The 19,472-nt window shown below is 45.1% G+C and overlaps 1 protein-coding gene across 1 annotated transcript in view; it reads right to left on the bottom strand.

The window, feature by feature from the left end:
- The window catches only part of LOC126524105 (glutathione S-transferase 1-like), a 76,281-nt gene extending 57,826 nt beyond the window's left edge, over positions 1-18,455 (bottom strand). Inside the window, exons 1-3 of the mRNA XM_050172466.2 lie at positions 18,055-18,455; positions 11,998-12,083; positions 10,850-11,062 (exon numbers count right to left, since the gene is read on the bottom strand). Coding sequence (XP_050028423.2) covers positions 10,850-11,062; positions 11,998-12,083; positions 18,055-18,106 — 351 coding nt within the window. The 5' untranslated portion in view covers positions 18,107-18,455. The remainder of the gene's footprint in view (positions 1-10,849; positions 11,063-11,997; positions 12,084-18,054) is intronic.
- Between the last annotated feature and the right edge of the window lie 1,017 nt (positions 18,456-19,472).

Genomic DNA, 19,472 nt, shown 5'->3' with positions numbered 1-19,472 from the left:
GAGAAGGAAAGGGGTGCACTGAAGGGCCCGGTTTTTATTGCCCGTAACATGAGAACCCAACCAACAAAGACACCAAAGACAACATAGAGGAAATTACTTGTACTTGCTAATTGAATTAAGAAAACGATAAATTAATGCCATTGAAACGTCAGAGCATCGTGCGTGTAATGTGAAAACGTGGAATCGTTCCCCACCTGTGGCAAGTAGCTTTTTATTCCACTTTCATTGCCATTCATTTATTATTTTATATATATATATATATGCGTGTGTGTGTGTGTGTGTGTGTGTGTGTGTGTGTGTGTGTGTGTGTGTGTGTGTGTGTGTGTGTGTGTGTGTGTGTGTGCGTGTGTGTGTGTGTGTTTGTGTGTGTGTGTGTTTAGAGAGAGCGAGATTGTGTTCGCAATTAAGCTTTATGGTTTTCTTAAAATTAGGCACATCGAGGCACGCGAAAACCACCTGAGCAAATAACTTCCGTGGTTAGGGGGACACAAGGTGAGGTTATAATTATCGCTGTCAGCAGCCCAATTAACTAAAATTTAATAATTTATTTTTTGTTGAACGCAGTAAGTGGGTACGCTTGTATTGCAAAGTTAGGGGCAGTCGTCTTTCTACACAGTATCAGTTGGAAGGATTCTTCTGGCGTATCTATGCCCCAAGATATGCGACTCCAAATTTTTTTTTTACGTTCGCATGATTACGCACATAGAGAGTTACGATAGCGCAAAGCTCCTTCCTGATGTGATGCGGCTGTTGCGTGCATCACTGAGTAATGATGGGCAGCCTGTAAAGATGGCGGAGGAGCTGCTACCCTTAGGAGCTGTAAGGAGCTGCCATGCGGAGATAATGGCGCGAGTGGAGAAGCTGGAGGCCAGTGTGCGTGCGGGATGGTGACTAGACGAGCGCGCATGGTCCTTGCCTGGGCTACGAAAATAAAGTGACTGCCGATTTCCAGACACTCTAACTTTTATTGATATCAAGAGCAACAACTGCACGGCACGCCGCGTTGGCATATCTTGGGCGCTATAAAGTAAAGCTATCCGAAAATTTTCTATTCCACTTCTGCAATCAGCCGTCCGTGATGGGTCAAAACGTTTTTAGACGACCTCCACTTCACTTGTCTGTCACACGACGTCACGAAAACCGCGACAGCTTCCCATATTATATGACTTGTACACACTGATTATACATGATTTGACCGAACAAAACAAAAATAGTTATTTCTGATTCAACACCTTTTCGCTGTTAGACCTTGGCTATCGGTCAAAAGTTTTCGGGCCGCATCAACTTCCCCTGCTTGTCACGCGACGTCCCTAAATTCGAAAGCTTATCACGTGAAAGTGACGCGTACGCGTTAAAGATGCATTAATATTCCGAACAAAACAGAATTCTTTTCTGAATAGCCACAAACTGCCCCGTTCCGAAAGGAATAAAAGATTGCTGCCGCCTATCGCTTGGGCAACTGGCATCTGTCGGAGATCATGGGTTTATCTGCGTATAATAAACTTCTTGCGTTGCCGTGTAACGTTTCCGAGCACGTTCGGCACGTTTACGACCTCGCTCTGGCAACTCTTCTTTGCTGAGGACGCGTTCTCCCGAAAAAAAAAGTCTCCCGAAAAAAAAAAAAAAGCGCTCGGACGCGCGCTGCTGCAAGCCGTCGTGCCGTGTACCGCATTGAAACTCTACTGGTAGCTCGACGTCGGTGTGGGGCCGAAAACGTGCGTAGCGTAAGACTGCAACTCCACTTTAAAAGAGAAAGCGGCCGAGTTGTCCGGACTGCACCGTGAGCCAGATAGTTGGTGCCTTTCATGAATGGCTCGTTAATTTAACGAAAAGCCCGTGCGTCACACTTCCGTGAGAGTTAAGTACATCACGTTGCTGACGAAGTCTTTTTGCAGCGTTGGTCCTCACTTGCTCGTAGGCGCGGCAACACTTGGTCCATACGAGACCGACAAGACGCTCACTCCAATGATTGACCAACTATTATGCGTCACTGAAACCTTTTTATCATACCAGGTCGACAACGACGCAAGCGACGAGCGCGAGTTGCATTGCGACAGGCTTTCTTCTGGAAGGCACCGGCAAAATCAGCGTGGCGACCATCGTTCGACCGAACCCCGCGCGATAGGCGGTCGAACCGACAGCACAATAGCGACAACGACTTCGCTTGTATACATAATTAGTCGTGCTCAAAATGAGTCAAGCACGCCTACCAAGTTGAAATGCATAAGCTTTAACCCTCTCAAGCCGTGCCCACGAAGTTTATAGCCAATGTCGATCCTGTTCAGCGAAGGTCAACCTGGCGCCGTCGAGTTCGTGCACTCGCTACAGGCGGAACTGAACTGAAACGTGAGCAGTTAGGCCGAACGAAACTGCTTTTATAGTTCAATTCTGGACTTAGCGATTTGAAATCAGCTACACTTAACTTTGCACGGCGCGTACACAATAAGCGGTAAGCGGCGACACAGCACTGTGCCAACGTCTGTACGTCACCGTACCTGTAGGCTGTCGGCCGCATTCGCTACGTATATGTGGGCCTCTACGTGTTGCTTTGCCGACACATTTCTAAATTTCAGAGATGCACTGTTTGCATCTGCGTCAAGCGGTAAACAAGAGACGGTCTTTCGGTATACAGCAGCATAAACAACCACCTCGCTCATTTATACCAACACCGTGTAGGCGATAGCATCCGCGCGTTTTCGTGAGAAAATAACATGGCCTACAAGTGAGCACTTATTCGAGCACAGTTTTCTCTAATAATGCTCTATGGCACGCTAAAACTGTAAGTATGATGGAGATATAGAAAAGCGAGAATGTGTTAACAGCCCGTAATATATGTATCTCGATCACAGTTGCCGTTGTTTAAATGGTTTGGCCGTCATATTGACTCGTCTCAGGGTGTAACAACATGACATATATGCGCATATATGTATGTTTTGCTACATTTTGACACTATTTCATATCAGCGATGGGCCTTCTCCAATATATGAGATGATAACAACGACCTGCGGCTGTAAATGTCGATGTCGATTAATAAATCCGACGCAGAAGGCTACGCTCGAACACTTTGTGAATATGCTAAACGTCTAAATAATATGTAAAAAGAATACAGAAAGTGATGTCCAAGTGCAGAAATCAGTGACAAATTCCAAGGCAGCCGGGCCGCCAAACGTAACTCGGCGTGCCTTTATCGGCCGCACTGTTTGCAGAACAGCGCACTCAGGCCTGCTCACCCAGTAGTCATTGAGTGCTACATAGCTTCAGGAACGACATGCTGTCCCGAAGAAGCCATTAATAATGATTCGTGATCCACGAAACGCACATCGACGCGCACTCAACGTGGCCGCAGGTGCACAAATCAACCGGCGAAAGCCCCGGGTCTCTTCCAAAACGTTTTCAGCGGCGTGCGACAGAGGGCAGCACAGGAAAATGAAAGAGGCGGATTACAGTTGTCAAGAAACTAATTTGGAGACGCTAAGAGAGCTTCAGAGGCATCGTGCACTTTCGACCCGGTGGGGTCCAAACGAGTCTGCCACGTCGCCTTTCCGCTCTGACTCGCTCCTGTCCTGTATACACAAGCCCTGAACTCCCCCCCCCCCCCCCCCCCTACCTCGATGCGGTGTGCCGACAGCGTGTACCGCCTGTGGCAGCAGCCTCAGCAGCAGGAGCAACAGCAGCAGTGGGAAAGTCGAAGGAAGAGGCAAAAAAAGCTTCGTTTATAAAAAACGAGGACTCGGAGGCGTAAGAAACGGAAAGAGGCGGCACAGGCATGCAGCACGGCCTTCGATTCATTTCCTCTGTTCAAGGGCTTGTCTACCAAATTCCGAACGTCTGTGGAAAATTGTATGTAGGCAAGACTGGGCATCTGTTTGAACATCCGGCTTAGAGAGGATCTTAGCTCTTTAAAAGGTGCTTCTAATTTGGCGCTACACTTCGAGCATTACGGATTCAGACCTATCAGAAAGCGCGATAGTGCAATATGAATGCAGACCTATCTAGAAAGCGCGACAGTCTTTCCGCCATAGAGGTCAATTGACTAGGGAGCTGGCTTAAACATTTTTATATCGAGAAGCAAGGCGCCACGTGCGTGAGCCAACATTCGGTGCATTTTCTTGATGATTAAATGGCGTAATTTAATACTATATGAAAGTGTAGAGGCAGCTGCCTAGTTTGTTGTCATGGTAGTCATACTTTTTAGTGATTGTTTACTTATATATGTGCCTGCTGTATTCAATTTATAATTTAGAGTGATAGTTGGTGCACAGGTTTTTGCTTGCTTTTCGTCTGTTTGATGCGGGATGTTTAGATCGCTGTGATAAGAACAGTATATGTTACATGGGCGTTTCTCAATAAATGTTGCTTTGAAGTCAGCGCATGTGACGTCAACGTTTTCTGGCATCGCCCTTTTTGAGCGCTGTTTTCAATTACCGTACAACTTTATTGACTCGCACCAAATTCCGCTCTTATACGAGTTTTTAGCACAGATGTATGAGCGCGGTGCTGTTTTGGAAGCTCAGGACAGAAGCCAGTCGTACTTTTATTTTTAGTATTGTGTGGCATGGGGGGGAAGGCCTGCCTTGTCAACTAAAGTGGACGTTGCTGAAAGTGTACACAAAGAAAGCTCGACTTTAAGCAATACAAGTGTTTAGATACAATGCATGATACCAAAGCAGAAGCTCTCAAATAGTATAAAGTGCAGCTATTAGGCGTTCGTTCCTGCGTTTATTGTTGGCGTCCCTCGGCCACCTTCCTCGGCGTAACCGAGCGAACGAGAACATCGAAGGATGAAGAGCAAACGCACAGCGCAGCGGGGGAGGAAAGACAGCGATTGCGAAGAGAGCGCGAGGAGGAAAGCGTAGGAGGAGGGTATGGCGTAAACCCAAGAAGAAAAGCGTAGGGAGGCACAAGATGGGCTCTGCGGGGACGACCGCTACGAGATGGCGCCAGACTATCGCACCGACGTCTGTTCCCCGATGGCATGCGGCGTGCGCGTCCACCCATATCATATATGGAAAGAAAGCGTTGCTTGAGCGGAGGTCTGTCTGCGGCGGCTGCTGTGAATAGCGCTCACGCGTTTCCCACGCCCTTCCTCTCGTGATATGCAAATTAGCGAGGCAATCGTTCCACACTTCGCTCCGTTTGCAATGTACCACACGAGACACATTGTCTGCGCCAGTCAATATATCACGCAATGAAAACACGTAGAGAGCTGAGCTCAAATTTCGCATTAGAGAGTGTAGTAATCATCGCCGATTTTTTTTTCTTTTTGAGCTGTCGTACATGGTGCTAGGCTCTATTTCGTCATTCATGACCGGTCCCAAGTACTAACGGTAGTTTTGTCTATGGCATACGTGCCCGAAATGCCGAAACGCAGTTGGAACAGCGGCAATTCTGACATCATATTTTAACTCTATGTCGCACAGAACGCGAGCACCAAACAGAAAGGAGAAGGACTCGGAGGCAGCATGATGTGACCACCGCAAATAGTAGTCATACACATACACACAGAAGGCTCATGGGGAATGGGCCCTCACCACATTACGCGCAAGTGGTAATTTCTTGGCGGTCGGCGTGCGGAGTGTGCGGGAGCGAATACACCTGAGAGCACGTGACGAGGGCAGATTTTGACGAAGGGGACACTAAGAGCTACTGAGTACCGAACAATGTCTCTGAAAGGCCCGGCAACCGTAAAGGGCTTACTTCCCGAAAGTCGTCACGCATATAGGCCCCGGATATAAAATGGTGGTGCGGCGTCAGAGGAAGCTGGCTAGCCTAGGCTAGCTGTTTCGCGTCATGCTCCTTGATAGCGTCTTGATATTTCTACTTTATTTTTGCTTCTATATAGTGCGGCCCAGGTGTGGGCCATTGCGGGAATGTTGTAAAGCAAGTGCACAAAACTGGCGCCATTGGATTTCCCCTCCTACAAGGCACGAAAAAGTGCACGCGAAATCTACATTGCCGAAGTTTAACCGAACTACGTTTTACGAGAGCACTGTCGAAAATGCAGCTCACCTCGTTGTTATCGAGTTGCACTAGACACTGATAATTTGGAAAGTCTGGTCACTCCGCAAAAAACAACAGCAACACCACTCATTGCCACAAGCGTAGATGAGCCGAACCACCAGTGCCATGATGTCAATCACCCACAGTGAACGCCATCCATCGCCACTTCCGCACCAAAGAAAGAGCGCTGGAGAGACCAATCAAGGGAGGGGTCGAGGAAAAGTTTAAGGGTAACGGTAGCTGAGGCGACAAAACCTACCAAACTTGAGAACCTTGAAAGGCGTCGATATCGCTCGATTTTCGCAACACCCCAGGCTTCGGCACTCTGGCGTCCCGATTTTTCTTACCTTTCTCACACAGCATACAGTCCTCACTTGTGTCCAGAAGTATGGCGCTTCGCAGCGCGCTTTCCCTCCCTTCCCTTCCAAACCTGACTTCAGCATGCCAAGGAAACGCGAATAGCAGGCAAACACAAAGCATGGAGATACATGGACGGCATCGAAGCGTGGCGCGATGAGTGTGGACTTCGTGGCGCTAACTTGAGTCGTCGGTGCTGCAATAACACAGACGCAAAACTGCGCGCGCGGTGGGCATGCAGGAGGGTGTGCGCGAGGGAGGCTGGGGGTTTTGCAGGTGTAGCGCGAAGCTGGATGGGTGCGTGTATCATTGCTCGATCTTTCTTTTTCGATTTTCATACACTTGGGGCAAGGTACGCTGTGCGCCTTGCTAAAGCATGTTGCCTTGATACGGTCGCAGCCGTCGCGGCGACTTTAGCAATATTCGTTTTTTAGGTCAGCAAAATAAACAAAACTCGCTCAGACTAAGAAATATATGTTTTTGATTTTAGCTCCTGAGAGTCAGTCCAGTTGCGGCAAAATTCTGCTAAATAAGGCTCGCTCGGTCGCAGATTCACCAAACTTCTCAGCAGAGCTCACACGGACTTAAAACTCCACCGAAACTGCGCTCCGTCGAGGTCACTCGGTATCAAACTCAGCAACCTACTCAGCCGAGCTCACACAGACATAAAACTCGAGCGAAACTGCGTTAAGTCGGACTCACTTGGACAAAGACTCACAAAGAACGTACTCACTCAGGCTCACATCGGCTTAGACTCACGGGACTGTCTGGGTCGTAGTGAGTCGTCTCATGAGTGAGCTTGTCAGCCTATGAATGTCATACGAGTGCATTAGAGTGTGATCTCATAAATGGCGCAATGCCTGCAGTCGCATACAGCTGCTTAACACATTGTAGCAGTGCCTTCCTATTGAATCGTCAGCGCATGTGAAAATTCCGCTGTACTGGATTTATGCTACAGTGTCTCTTTGACAACAGCATGATCAGAACCGTCTGACACAGCGTTTACTCGTACAGGTTAATGTAACATTTTTAGAAGTTATTTTGCGTGTTGCTTTGACGAAACCACGGGGACTACGAAATACCGATTTCTCTGTGTGTTTGAGGCCTCAAACTCAGCTCCCTAGCGCTTGTATCTAAATGAATGAAAACGTGCGTGAGGACAGCAAGAAGGAATCTGTTGCAAAATCCCGCGCATAGAGAGAACAGTTACGTCAGCAACTTCGTTGCGAATATGAAAGTTTCAGAACTACTGGGGTTTAACGCCTCATATCTGCACACTGGGGTGATGAGGGATGCCATAGCGGAGAGTACCGACAAGGAGTTTGACTTCAGGGTCCTTTAAACTGCACTCAATTTCGCGAGCGTTTTCGCATACGAATCTAAGAGAATGCGGCGGCGAAGCCGCGTTCACATCCTCGACATCGGGGTCAGTGGCGCAACGCCATAATTGATATGAGCTATCGCGGTGGGTGAATGTGGAGATCCAAGTCAGTGACACTTCACAAGGTACGGAGTGACCGAGAAAGCGTATTACAACTAGCTTGCTCATCCAATCATAGCGCGTGAACCGAGGAGCCAGCATAGAAGACGCATACACAGAGCTTACATACGAATAATAAAATATTTCAGAAAACAGATGTTCACGTACTCAAAATGCGCATATTGAGCTCTGCGTAAGTTTCTACTGTCTGCGATTCTCGTTTTACGTGCCGTGATTTGATTATCAAGTAATCAACTGGCCTACGTTTTCGCCATCTTGACGCCATCGAATCCATGTGTCTTGTGTCTTACACGCCGACATGATTGATTACAAGCACGCACGAGAGCGCCGCAATCTAGGCGTAAAAAAGTTTAGTGAGGTCGTTTCTTTTTGTTCATGTATTGGGATTTCTCAACATCCCTCCCACCCCCTGCCCAGAAATAAAGAAAAAATTAAACGCGCAAACTACTTCAGGGAAACAATGAAATCACAAGTTTCCTAGCACTATTACTTGAGGTGGTTTAACGTAGCAAAGAAGAGAACAGCAGTTTACGACAGGTAGCGAGGCACTGGAAGTGATAAGGGAATGCATCTACTTAGGGCAGGTAGTGACCGCGGATCCAGATCATGAGACTGAAATAATCAGAAGAATAAGAATGGGCTGGAGTGCATTTGCCAGGCATTCTCAGATCACGAACAGCAGGTTGCCATTATCCCTCATTAGAAAAGTGTATAACAGCTGTGTCTTACCAATAATCACCTACGGGGTAGAAACCTGAAGGCTTACGAAAAGCGTTCAACTTAAATTGAGCTACGCAACGAGCTATGGAAAGAAGAATGACCGGTGTAACGTTAAGGGGGGATAAGAGGAGAGCACATTGGGTGAGGGAACAAACGCGAGTTATTGACATCTTAGTTGAAATCAAGAAAACGAAATGGGCATGGGCAGGGTATGTAATGAGGAGGGAAGATAACCGATGGTCATTGAGGGTGACAGACTGGATTCCAAGAGAAGGGAAGCGTAGCAGGGGGCGACAGAAAGTTAGGTGGACGGATGAGATTAAAAAGTTTGCAGGGACTACATGGCCACAATTAGCATATGACCGGGGTAGTGGAGAATGGGAGAGGCCCTTGCCCTGCAGTGGGCGTAGCCAGGCTGCTGCTCCTGATGATGATGAACGTGGCAAAGTAACGTGAAGGTTCTAAAGGCACTCGTCCTGTCTTTGTGCCCTCCGCTCTCTGTGATTTTGATCTTAGACAATTCATTATTGTTCGACGTGCAACGACTGGCTCAACAGCAAATACCGCTAATAGAAGTGGAGGACCACACCCTAATTTCGACCTCTCGGGTTCCTCTAATCTCCACTTCCTCAAAAAAAAGAAGGAAATTCTTTTTTTTTTCTTCATTCCGCCAAGAGAGCGCAGTCAACGCTATAGGGCATTAAACACGCCACCTTGTACAGAGCACCATAACGCCATAACGACTGAGCCGCCGTGGCGTGCGCTTTTGAACACTATTGATTTTAGGATATGAATGGTGCTAGAAAATGAACATTGCATATTAGAGTTGATGTATAATTCCATTTTGTACAATTGATGACACAAAATCTTAATGTTTGAAGACGACTGGGAATATCACATACGGGGGTCATATACGTCTAGCTATGCTCTACCCTGGCCTGATTAGAGTTTTGAAAAACTGTTCAGGCGTAACTACACAACAAATGCACAACATTGTGACTTAGAATCAGGCGCACTACAGTTCTGTACCGGCTAAACAATGCAGTCTTCTTACTCGTACCTGCTAACTCTATCGAATTTTTTGCGAATTTTGCGGACTTTATGTGAATTCACCATATCACGAAGGCCTCAAGGTTTACAAAGCATAAATTCTCTTCGCATAGAAGGTTCGGCCGTTGGACCCAGAATATTCATTCACCATACTTGTCGCACTGAGAGGATGTAAGAACTGTAGTTGCTTTGAGCAAATTTCTACACATGCTCCAGAAGCAGGCGTACCTGGCAACACAATATATATCACCGAAAAAAGTCAATGTGATCTAAAACCATGCAATCCTTGTTAAAATTTGCAATGCAAAAGTTTGTAGTTTCTTTGTTATGCGTCTGCAGGTAAATCATATTTAAGAAAGTGATTATAATGACAGCAGCACACAGGGGACAGCGACACAAAGAAAAAGGGGTACACAGGACCACAGCGCTTGTCCTGTTTGTTTCGTTTCCTCTGCGTCACCGTACCTTCTGCGCCGCCGTCATAATAAATTTCAGCCAACTCGGGCAAATTTGCACCTTATCTTTAACTAAAAGTGAGTATGTATCATTGGAGAGTCATGTGCTCAGGATAAGCTGTTTAGATTGCGTGCGATTTCCCCGTCCTTTCGGTGCCGTATCCGGGGAATTCTGCGAATTTCAAAGTTGACAAGTTGGCCGCAATGCTCCCACAAACGACAATGGAAACCTTTTCTCGGGTGTTCCTTCTCGCGAAATGTCACCCAGATTCCGGGATGCAGATGAAACGGGTCCTAGAATAAACCAGTCAGTGTGTTTTGCTAATACTCAGCTATCTCTCGGACAATTTTTTTTAACCACGCTGGCTGAGCGTCTGCTCAAATACGGTGGACTGGAGAAGTGTTTCCAAGCAAGCCCTTACCGTATGAAGTGCCGAGGCAAGCTTTGAAAAGAAACCTTTTCCGGCAGCCGTGACCCACAGCCTTCGTCCAACTGTCATTATCGGGGACACACTTCAAGTGCAAGCAAATATCTGCGTGCCAGTATTGTGCTGGTATCAGTTTAGCGTATAAGTTTATCATATGCTCACGATTATAGTTAAAGAAGTAATGTTTTGAATACTACGCACTGTTCTGCATTATAATAAAGTATCGAGTAGTCGATCAACATTGTTTCGGCTTGTCTCAAGCCTTCATTTGCAGGAGTGTTCAAAGAAATGAACACTTTGATTGGCACAGCCCTTGTTGTGTATGAGCGCTGACCCACCTTTCTAAACTGGGGCGTCATGTGCTCGCCAGCCATGAAGTTGACAGGGATGAGGTTCAGGCTGAGATTGAGGTGCCTGGCCACCATGCGCACAGCGCGGCACGGTGGGCTGGCGTCCATGTGGTAGAGCTCCATGGGCACTGGGTTGTTTGCGAAGCCTACGGGGGCCCCTAGCTTGTCTTGCTTCAGCGGGTGCACCTTACTTTGGGCCTTCTGAAACGCGAAGGCACAGCAAAACGGAAGTACAAATGGGCGAGGCAACCCAGTAAAGGACGAGAAAGAACATAGAATCTGGCTACCGTAAGTGTCGCATAAGACGTCGGCTGCAAACCGTAGACAATAGCAGCAACACTGAAAGGGAACTTGATAGACCGAGTGTTCGACGGCCGAACTTTAGAGAAAGTTTGTACAGACTGACTCTTACGAACACAGAAAGCGTACAGAGACCGCAAAAAACGTAGACGTATATAAAAAATTCACTCGCACTGTCACTTTAGGAAAGCAGAAAGTCAGAATTTGTTTAATGTTTATCCGGTCTACGTCCTGATTTTCTCGTTTTCTTTCGCTGTTTCCATGCCAACGGCATAACCCAACTAGCCCAACGTTGTACTCTTCTGCAGTTAATATTTATAAAACTTTCAAAGCTAGCTTTAACTTGCACAGCTAATGCCATACTTATTCTACGGGAGGGGAATAATACCTCTTGCTTGGCGTGACCTATGCGCCAGAAAACGCCCGGTACTACAGAATACACTCCGGTAACCTTCAGCGGCGTAGTAACCTGTTTCATGCACTACAGAATAACAATGCGAAGTAGCCAACAGAAACGGGCTTCACCTTATAAGGGCACCTCCTACATGCTAGCATGATGTAGACGCGAATGTCAGCGAAAGTGAGACTAGCCATCCTGAAGACTTGAATCTGGTAACTGATCGGACATCTGTTTGGCAATTCTTGACCACCATTAGCCTTGTAATGTGCCTTTTCTACACAGCTTCTGCTTTATCTCGCGCTGCTACGGTGACTACAAGCACATCTGTATGGCGTGCGAAAGTTTGCTCCTGAGTCGCTTATCGTTAACAACACAGGTCGCAAAATTTCTTTTTCTACGTGCCGCAGCTCGATTGTAAAATCTTCCATGAACTCACGTGCGCTGTCGAGCTGGAACAGCAGCTGCACCACATCTGACGGCGCACTTGGGCTCGAATGTCCGAGAAGTTCCTGGATTTTTGTACTGATACAGTTAAAGAAATGCACCAAATTATTTAGGCAGGCTTCTGTAGTATATCTTGTCTAAATGATAAGCGTACGTGCGCTACTTGGTAATTATACATAAACGCAGCTCGAAACAATTCCCCCAAAACGGATAAATGAACTTTACAAAGCACACAAATTACTCTGCAACGCGTCTAATGGCGCACTAGCCCCTTCACACGGACATTGCACCGCTCAATGAGTACCACTCTTCAATCAAGTTGTATTACCGGGATTCGCTATTAGCTTTTGGAATGTCATTACAGCTTGCTCGTTCAAGTAGAGGAGCGCATCGCTTCCCTTTTCTTTTTTTTTCTTCTTTTAGTGGGTGCCGAGAACAGCTTCGCACCAGAAGCTGGACGAGCATTAAAAGGATTGCTGGGAGAGGCATTTAGAGGAATTTGAAGTGGTCAATTTTATTTCAGCATTTCTTTTTACAAACAGAAGAATGCTAGTACAAGCACAAAAAGCAGCTACGCTGCAGCTTGACTTGGTGCTTGCCCCATTACTTGGCAGAAACAAGAAACAGAAAATACATTTGAGTGAAAAAAAGATTACAGATTTCAAATGGTCATGTAAAAGTACGGGAAAAAAGACACAAAGCACATCATATAAAAAACTCAGAAATCTGTAGCGACTGCTCTGTTATGGTATGTCAATGAAGAATATATAATGAACAGTAGCCGACAGAACAGCAGTCTACAGAAAACGCTAAGCGACGTAAAATAATTAGAAACCTCTCTACAAGAAAACTGAACAAAAGTACAACATAAATATTTCAATTCGATGTAGTAGTCTAATCATACAGTTAACGAACAGTCTGTATGTATTTAGGAGCACCAGCGATTTAGCAGAAAAGTTTTCCATTTTTCTCGGGTTAAGTTATCTATGTCGATATTGTCTTTTTCCAGGTCACCTAAAAGGGTAGTTATGCACGATTTTAACCTGTTTCTTCCATTACATGTTCTTGAAAAGGGAGTCAGCCAAGTGCTTCTATTTCTGAGCGCATAGGGTATGTCGGATGGTTTTGTTAAGGTGCATAAAGCAAGAAAGGTGGTTTCGTTTTGCTTAAGACTGTTCTTGTATTTTAATAGTAAAGTCATACAATACTTGAAATGCAAGTCTGCAATATTTTAGAAAAGGATCCTTTGTATGCGCATCGTGTACTACATTCGCTATATGACGCAGTGCCCTTTTCTGTAGAGTACACATTTTCTGAATGTTCCTCCATGAAGTAGTTCCCCATATAAGAGTACAGTAGTTAATGTGAGTTGCAAAGAGAGCGTTATAAAGCAATAATTTAATCTTGTCCGTCAGGACATGACGAAGCCTAGAAAGCACACCGAACGCTCGTGACAGACTTGCACATACACGCTGTACATGAGCATCCCAGCTTAAGTGTTCGGTGAAGATAACTCCTAGTGTTTTAACCTCACTCACAACAGCTATTTTTTCACTCCCTAGGTTCAGATCAAGCGAATGGTTAACTGTTTTTTGACAAGGTGTGAATAAAACTGATTTTATTTTTTTGGTATGAATGTCAAGTTAATTTGCTATACTCCAGGCGTGCATTTTTTGAAGTGTTGAGTTTGCTAAGCGAGAGAGCTCCTGAACATCGTGTGCTTGGACGAGTATGCTTGAGTCATCGGCAAAAATAACGAACTGCGCATAGTTACTAACTCTTACGATATCATTTATATATAGGTTAAATAAGATCGGCCCTAATATGGTACCCTGGGGTACTCCTGCAACAATATCTTCTAAAGAGGAAAGGTGATTCGTGATTGCTACTGCTTGCTACTGCTTTAACTATGATTGTAAAAGAGAAAGAGGTAGGCCACGAAACCCATAGTATTCTAATTTAGAAAACAAGGTTCGATGACTTATTTTATCGAAAGCCTTGGAGAAGTCCACAAAGATGCCTAGCGTAAATTTTTTTCCTTCAAAACCCTGTAATATTACCTCTTTCTGCGTTAGCAAAACGAGGTCTGTGGATGCACGGGCGGTATCTTGCGGTGATATAAGAGACTGTTTTTCGCAGAACGAGACGATTCTTTTACCAGTTACCTTTTCCAAACCCTTAGAAAAAACTGGGAGAACAGAAACGGGTGAATATTTTGAAAAATAGTTTTTGTCCCCGCTCTTTTATAAAACTGCTACTTTCGCCTGCTGCTATTTTTCAGGAAAAATGCCCGTAGGAAGAGAAATGGTATATATGTGGTTAAGCACGTGCACAAGAAAGTCAAGTACATATTTTATTGGCCGTATCTGAAGACCATCAATATCTCGAGCTTTACTGTTCTTTAGGTTTGAGAATATGGAATACATTTCCTCAGGTGTAGTCGGAAAAATAAATGCGGAGTGTATGTTAGGTTCATTTAAAAAGCTCATAGCTGCATTGCTGTGGACGCCTGACACTAAATTAGTAAAGTATGTATTAAATTGGTGAGCTAGCTCCCGGACTTTCATAAGCCTATTATCGGATGTAAGCTGTAGTTCATTGAACTGACTACTACGATTCAAGAGCTTGTTAAGTTCGCGCCATAAAGATTCCCCTCGGCCGGCACATCGTAAAAGAAAGTTTTCGTAATATACATTTTTTGTACTGCGCAAACATTTTGTTACATAATTTCTAAAATTTTTAAACGAGGCCAGGTCAGTAGGATCCCGTGTGTGCATGAATTTTGAATACATTCCATTCTTTTTTTTGTATTAAATCCATGCATTCAAGTGTAAGCCATGGCTTCCTGATTTTCTTAGGCTTACTTATCGTTCTAGGTCTAAACAAGTTGTCATACGCTTCTTTAAAAATTTCCATAAAGATTACATATGCCTCGTCAGTATCTGTGCATTGAAATCCTGGTGTCCAATCCATGTTTTCTATTTTATGACGAAATATATCCAGTGTTTTTGTGTTACTATCTTGAATGATAAATGTATCGGGATTATCTGTTTCGTTTCTTTGTAATTCATTTTGTTTGCAAAACATAAATGTGGGCAAGTGATCACTCACATCTGCGGCAATGACGCCCGACGCAATGTTACTGTCTGTGTAATTGGTTATAAACAAGTCCAAAAGGGTTTCAGAAACGCTACTAATGCGCGTGGGTTCTGATATGACGTTCATGCAGTCAAACGAGGTAAGTAACAGTTGTAACTCACGGGAATGAGATGTAGGTTGTAGAACATTGGATTTTGCAGTCACCACCTATTACCAAGTTTAGCTTATTAGAAGAGGAAAAATCGAGCAGTTTTTCTAGGAAACCAATAAACGTCCCAATATTTCCATCAGGAGGGCGGTAGACAGCTGCAAAAAGATATTTTCCGCATTGCACAGCTAGTGTTTCATAATCATCGGTAATGCTAGAAAAGTCACTAATAATTGAACATGAGAGTTTAGGGGATACAAGTTGCGCTAGGCCCCCACCTTGACGGTGCTTTCTATTTAAATATAACGTGTTAAAACCAGGTAAATGCAACACGTCCATATCATAAACGTACCAAGTTTCTGTTATCATGATCACATGAAAATCTACGTAGAATGAAGAAAGAAGCGCTGTTAGGATGTCATGTTTGTTTACTGCGGATTGCGCATTACATTACAGTGTTACATGGCATGAGCGGAGCGTAGTCGGCTATTTCCCGCACTTAAATACTGATTTAAGCATTGGGCAGACCTGTACTACTTCGAACCCGAAAGCCGTTGCTATGCGCACATCTTGTAAAGCTGATAGCGACAGAATACGCCCGACGTGTGAGCTAAGCTTAGGAACTTCTGGCATTCCGAAGATGAGCACAATTCCAGTGCCATATTTCGTCGTTTCTGTAGGAAGGGCGCAAGCGTCTGTTTGCACGGTAAGCCACTGACGAATTGAAGACTGCGATATCTCGCTGGCTACTTCGCTTCCGTTGTCACAGCAGGCTGCTTTCGTGTCATTACCTTCCGATAGCACGATGTTCTGAAGTATATACTATACAAGACTGGGCGTTCACAACGCTAACCTACCTATGAGCGCGTTTTAGCCAAAGCTTCCAAGCACGCAATACTGCAATATTTGCTGCAAGGTATCCTAAATTCTTACGCTCTCGGCAAAAGTAACCTCCGCAGGTCCATGAAAACCGCCTATTGCTGCTATGCTTCGACGCAATGGCACACTTTGCCGATAAGTTACGTTCAATCCTGTCAGTGGCCCTTTCATTGTGAGCTTCATATTGACGTACAATTAATGTCTTACACAGTCTGTTGTTCAATCGTAGCCATAGCTAGCCAAAGTTTCGCCATCTCGCGGATTTGCGTGATGATGATTGGGCCACATGCGTACACCGAACCGATCTGCTGTGGGGCGGAGCATAAACACTTATGTGTTAAGAGGCATTTGAAATAAAACCGCGCACTACATTCATACTTTCTTTTCTTGCAAACAAAAGATAGCCTCCCAGTGGGCAGCCTTGAGCGAGAGAATGCATAATTCATTGCATTAACCACGAAAAATTGTTTTGAGGAAGCGCAAAATTTACCCACGTTGTTTATGGAGGCAGCAACGGAGCCTTGAGCGACTCGGATGGTAAAAGTGAGATCCTCAGTGCCTGTGTCTCAAAACCAAAGTCCACAAAACTGATCATAAGACTCCGAGACTTACAGTGTGCGCCTGTGCCAACCGTTTTGGTACCCAAAAACGTTTTTGTTGGAGGAGGGCGCCCTGAACGTTTCTTGAGAGAGGCACGTCGCCCGTCCCAGACTGTGGAAAGACCGCAACGCAGCCGCTAATGGTCTCTCTTGATCGATAAACGCCATTTCATTGTTGGCAACATCTGGAGCAACAGCGTTGTCGATTGATAGCACAATCAGGTCGCTAATTGTTTCTGCCGGCCTTCTAGGCGCACCCGAATGTAACGATCTGCGCTGTTAGTTCCGTTAAGTTTACTTTTTTTCTGCACCTCAAGTTCGGAGGATAACTAATTCACCGGCAATGTTACGCTGTAAATATAAAGACGGGCTGGGGATAGCATCAACGCTTGTACGATGGCTGCTCCACTCTGTCGCTGCTATAAAACAGCATGGAAACCAAAATGATTAAGTTCGAGCAGGCGATGGTGAAACTAGACGCTTACGGTTGGCCGCGAAATTTTGAGCGTTGTGGGTATTACGGAAGTTGCGTCGTAAAGGGCATTGTTGAAAGCGAAATATAACAAACACATCGGCTAGCTATGCGTCACCGATATTGTAGTGACGGGAAGCCGGAAATTACCCGAGAAGGCGGTCTTAATTTATATCATTCTCTCACTGGTGTTAACTCGTACTAGAATTGTTGATGTCCATATCTCTTCTGCAGTCACAGTGCGCTTGTACTCCCAAATCCTTTACTGGCCCCTTGCAATGTCAGAAAAAATTATCTGCGTGAAAAAAAAAGACCAACACATGGACACAAAGGACGGGAGTAAACGTCATGCTAGTGTGTTCTTATGTGGCTGTGTTTTATTTTTTCACGTAGGCATCTATGGTAAAATGCATGCACCAAATTGCCTACCAGCGAATACCATCGATCATGTTCAGCATCACTTAGAATAACAGCCAATGGGTCATGTGACGTTCTTTGGTTATTAAAGTATGGCAGCCTCTCAGTCTTCAATATAGATGCCGTACTGTAATATCAGATTGCGCCATTTCTGAAATTCTGCCTGCGAAGAATTGTATGTACCATATCGTCCGTAAAGATAGTAATGAAATGGCATTGTATTTCTCGCTTAGCCATTTCTGCAGGAATTGAAAACTGCTACCGCAGAAAAACTTGACCTAAATCACGATGTACTATCGTCGTATAGACGTGCAATAATGGCACGGTATATAGCGCGGCTTTAGACGTCGTTTCGCTTACATTGAAAAAACTAAAATTGACTTGGCGAGTTTGCCTTTCAGAATATGGGGTTATGTTATTGCAAGAGGAACATACCGTTTTTTTGTATTTCCCATAGTTTTGTTGATAATTGACATTCTTTTTGCATTCTTCCTTGATGTGGGCCGATGAAAAAGTTGCTGGAGCACCTTGACTATCCCATCGGCTCCTGCAGTGCGTGACAGTAACCGGCAAGCGCAAGCGGGAAAAAAAAGACACAAAAATTATTAATGGCATGCTAAAGTTGTGTGATTACTAGCATGACATAAAAGAAGCAAAAAAATAAAGGTAAACATGCAGGCACAGGCGAAATTTAGTCGTGTATGAAAGCAGGCCCTTATGAGGACGCGAAATATTCATGAACGTTTGGACCTGATGGTGCACAGCTGTCCAGGGTCACAGAACACCCGCCATGATGCCAAAGAGTTTCAAGAACTCATCCAGTGAACAGACGTAGCTGTTTGTCGTGGTATGCCATGTGAGATTAGGATTTATTTACTCATTCGCCTATTTATTTCCATGTGAACGCCACTCCCAACAGGAACCTCAGCAAGAATTGGAACACATATTGCATTCGAAAGGCGTGAGCATAAAAAATGCGTGGTCTATTGCAAAACAACATCATAGTGAAAAAACCAGGTTTATTAGCTCCGTGGCGCGAATGCATGCAGATGACCAATGCATCTAATGCATTCTAGGTAAATCTAAGGGTACATACACATATATATCCACAACATGTATGTAAAAGACCAATCATCAAATATTCTAACTACACTGATTGATAAAGTGAGAACTACTGACCGTAAAAAGCGTGTTTCTTTTAAAAGCTGCACCAGCCCAACGTGAACCAATCCACTTTCAGAGAACAGGAATCAAGGCAATTATTGAACGTTAATGTGAACAACGGTGTTAGGGACAAGATATTGCCTATGTACTCAGACTGAATTCAGGAGACCGGGAAGTTTTTACAAAATGCAGCTGCGTGGCTTGTCTGGCGATCTCCCTCAACGTGCCAGCAGGCGAAGGGAAGTAGAAACATATAGTCTAATCGAAAGGTATTTGCCATACAAATCGTATTCGACTTCAGAATTAACTATTAACACTTTGACGGTCAATGACGTAAATATACGGCACCGCGAATGAACTCCAAAGTGGTCGATGCCGTATACTTACGGCGCCATCTGTACATTTAAAAAGCGCATGAATTTCCTAATTTTTTTTCTTTTCTGGCATGTGCTGCCACTATGTGGGGACACAGGGGATGTTTTCCGCGCGCCTCCCTCTCAGACTTTTCGTTGCATGGTTTGTTTTAGCGCTAGTTTGCTCCCTGCGCGTCTATATACTACCGCTCGCGCATTGGCGCACGCGTGGGCTGGCAGCGGCTTGGGTTTTGTTCCGTGGGCGGTTTCGGCTTCTTGCGCTTGCGAAACTGATGGCTATCTCATTACTAATCGCTCAAAAGGCGACCGCTTGAT

The sequence above is a fragment of the Dermacentor andersoni genome, chromosome 3 (assembly GCF_023375885.2).
Source record: "Dermacentor andersoni chromosome 3, qqDerAnde1_hic_scaffold, whole genome shotgun sequence".
NCBI lineage: Eukaryota > Metazoa > Arthropoda > Arachnida > Ixodida > Ixodidae > Dermacentor > Dermacentor andersoni.
This window is presented reverse-complemented; position numbering and strand designations above follow the sequence as displayed.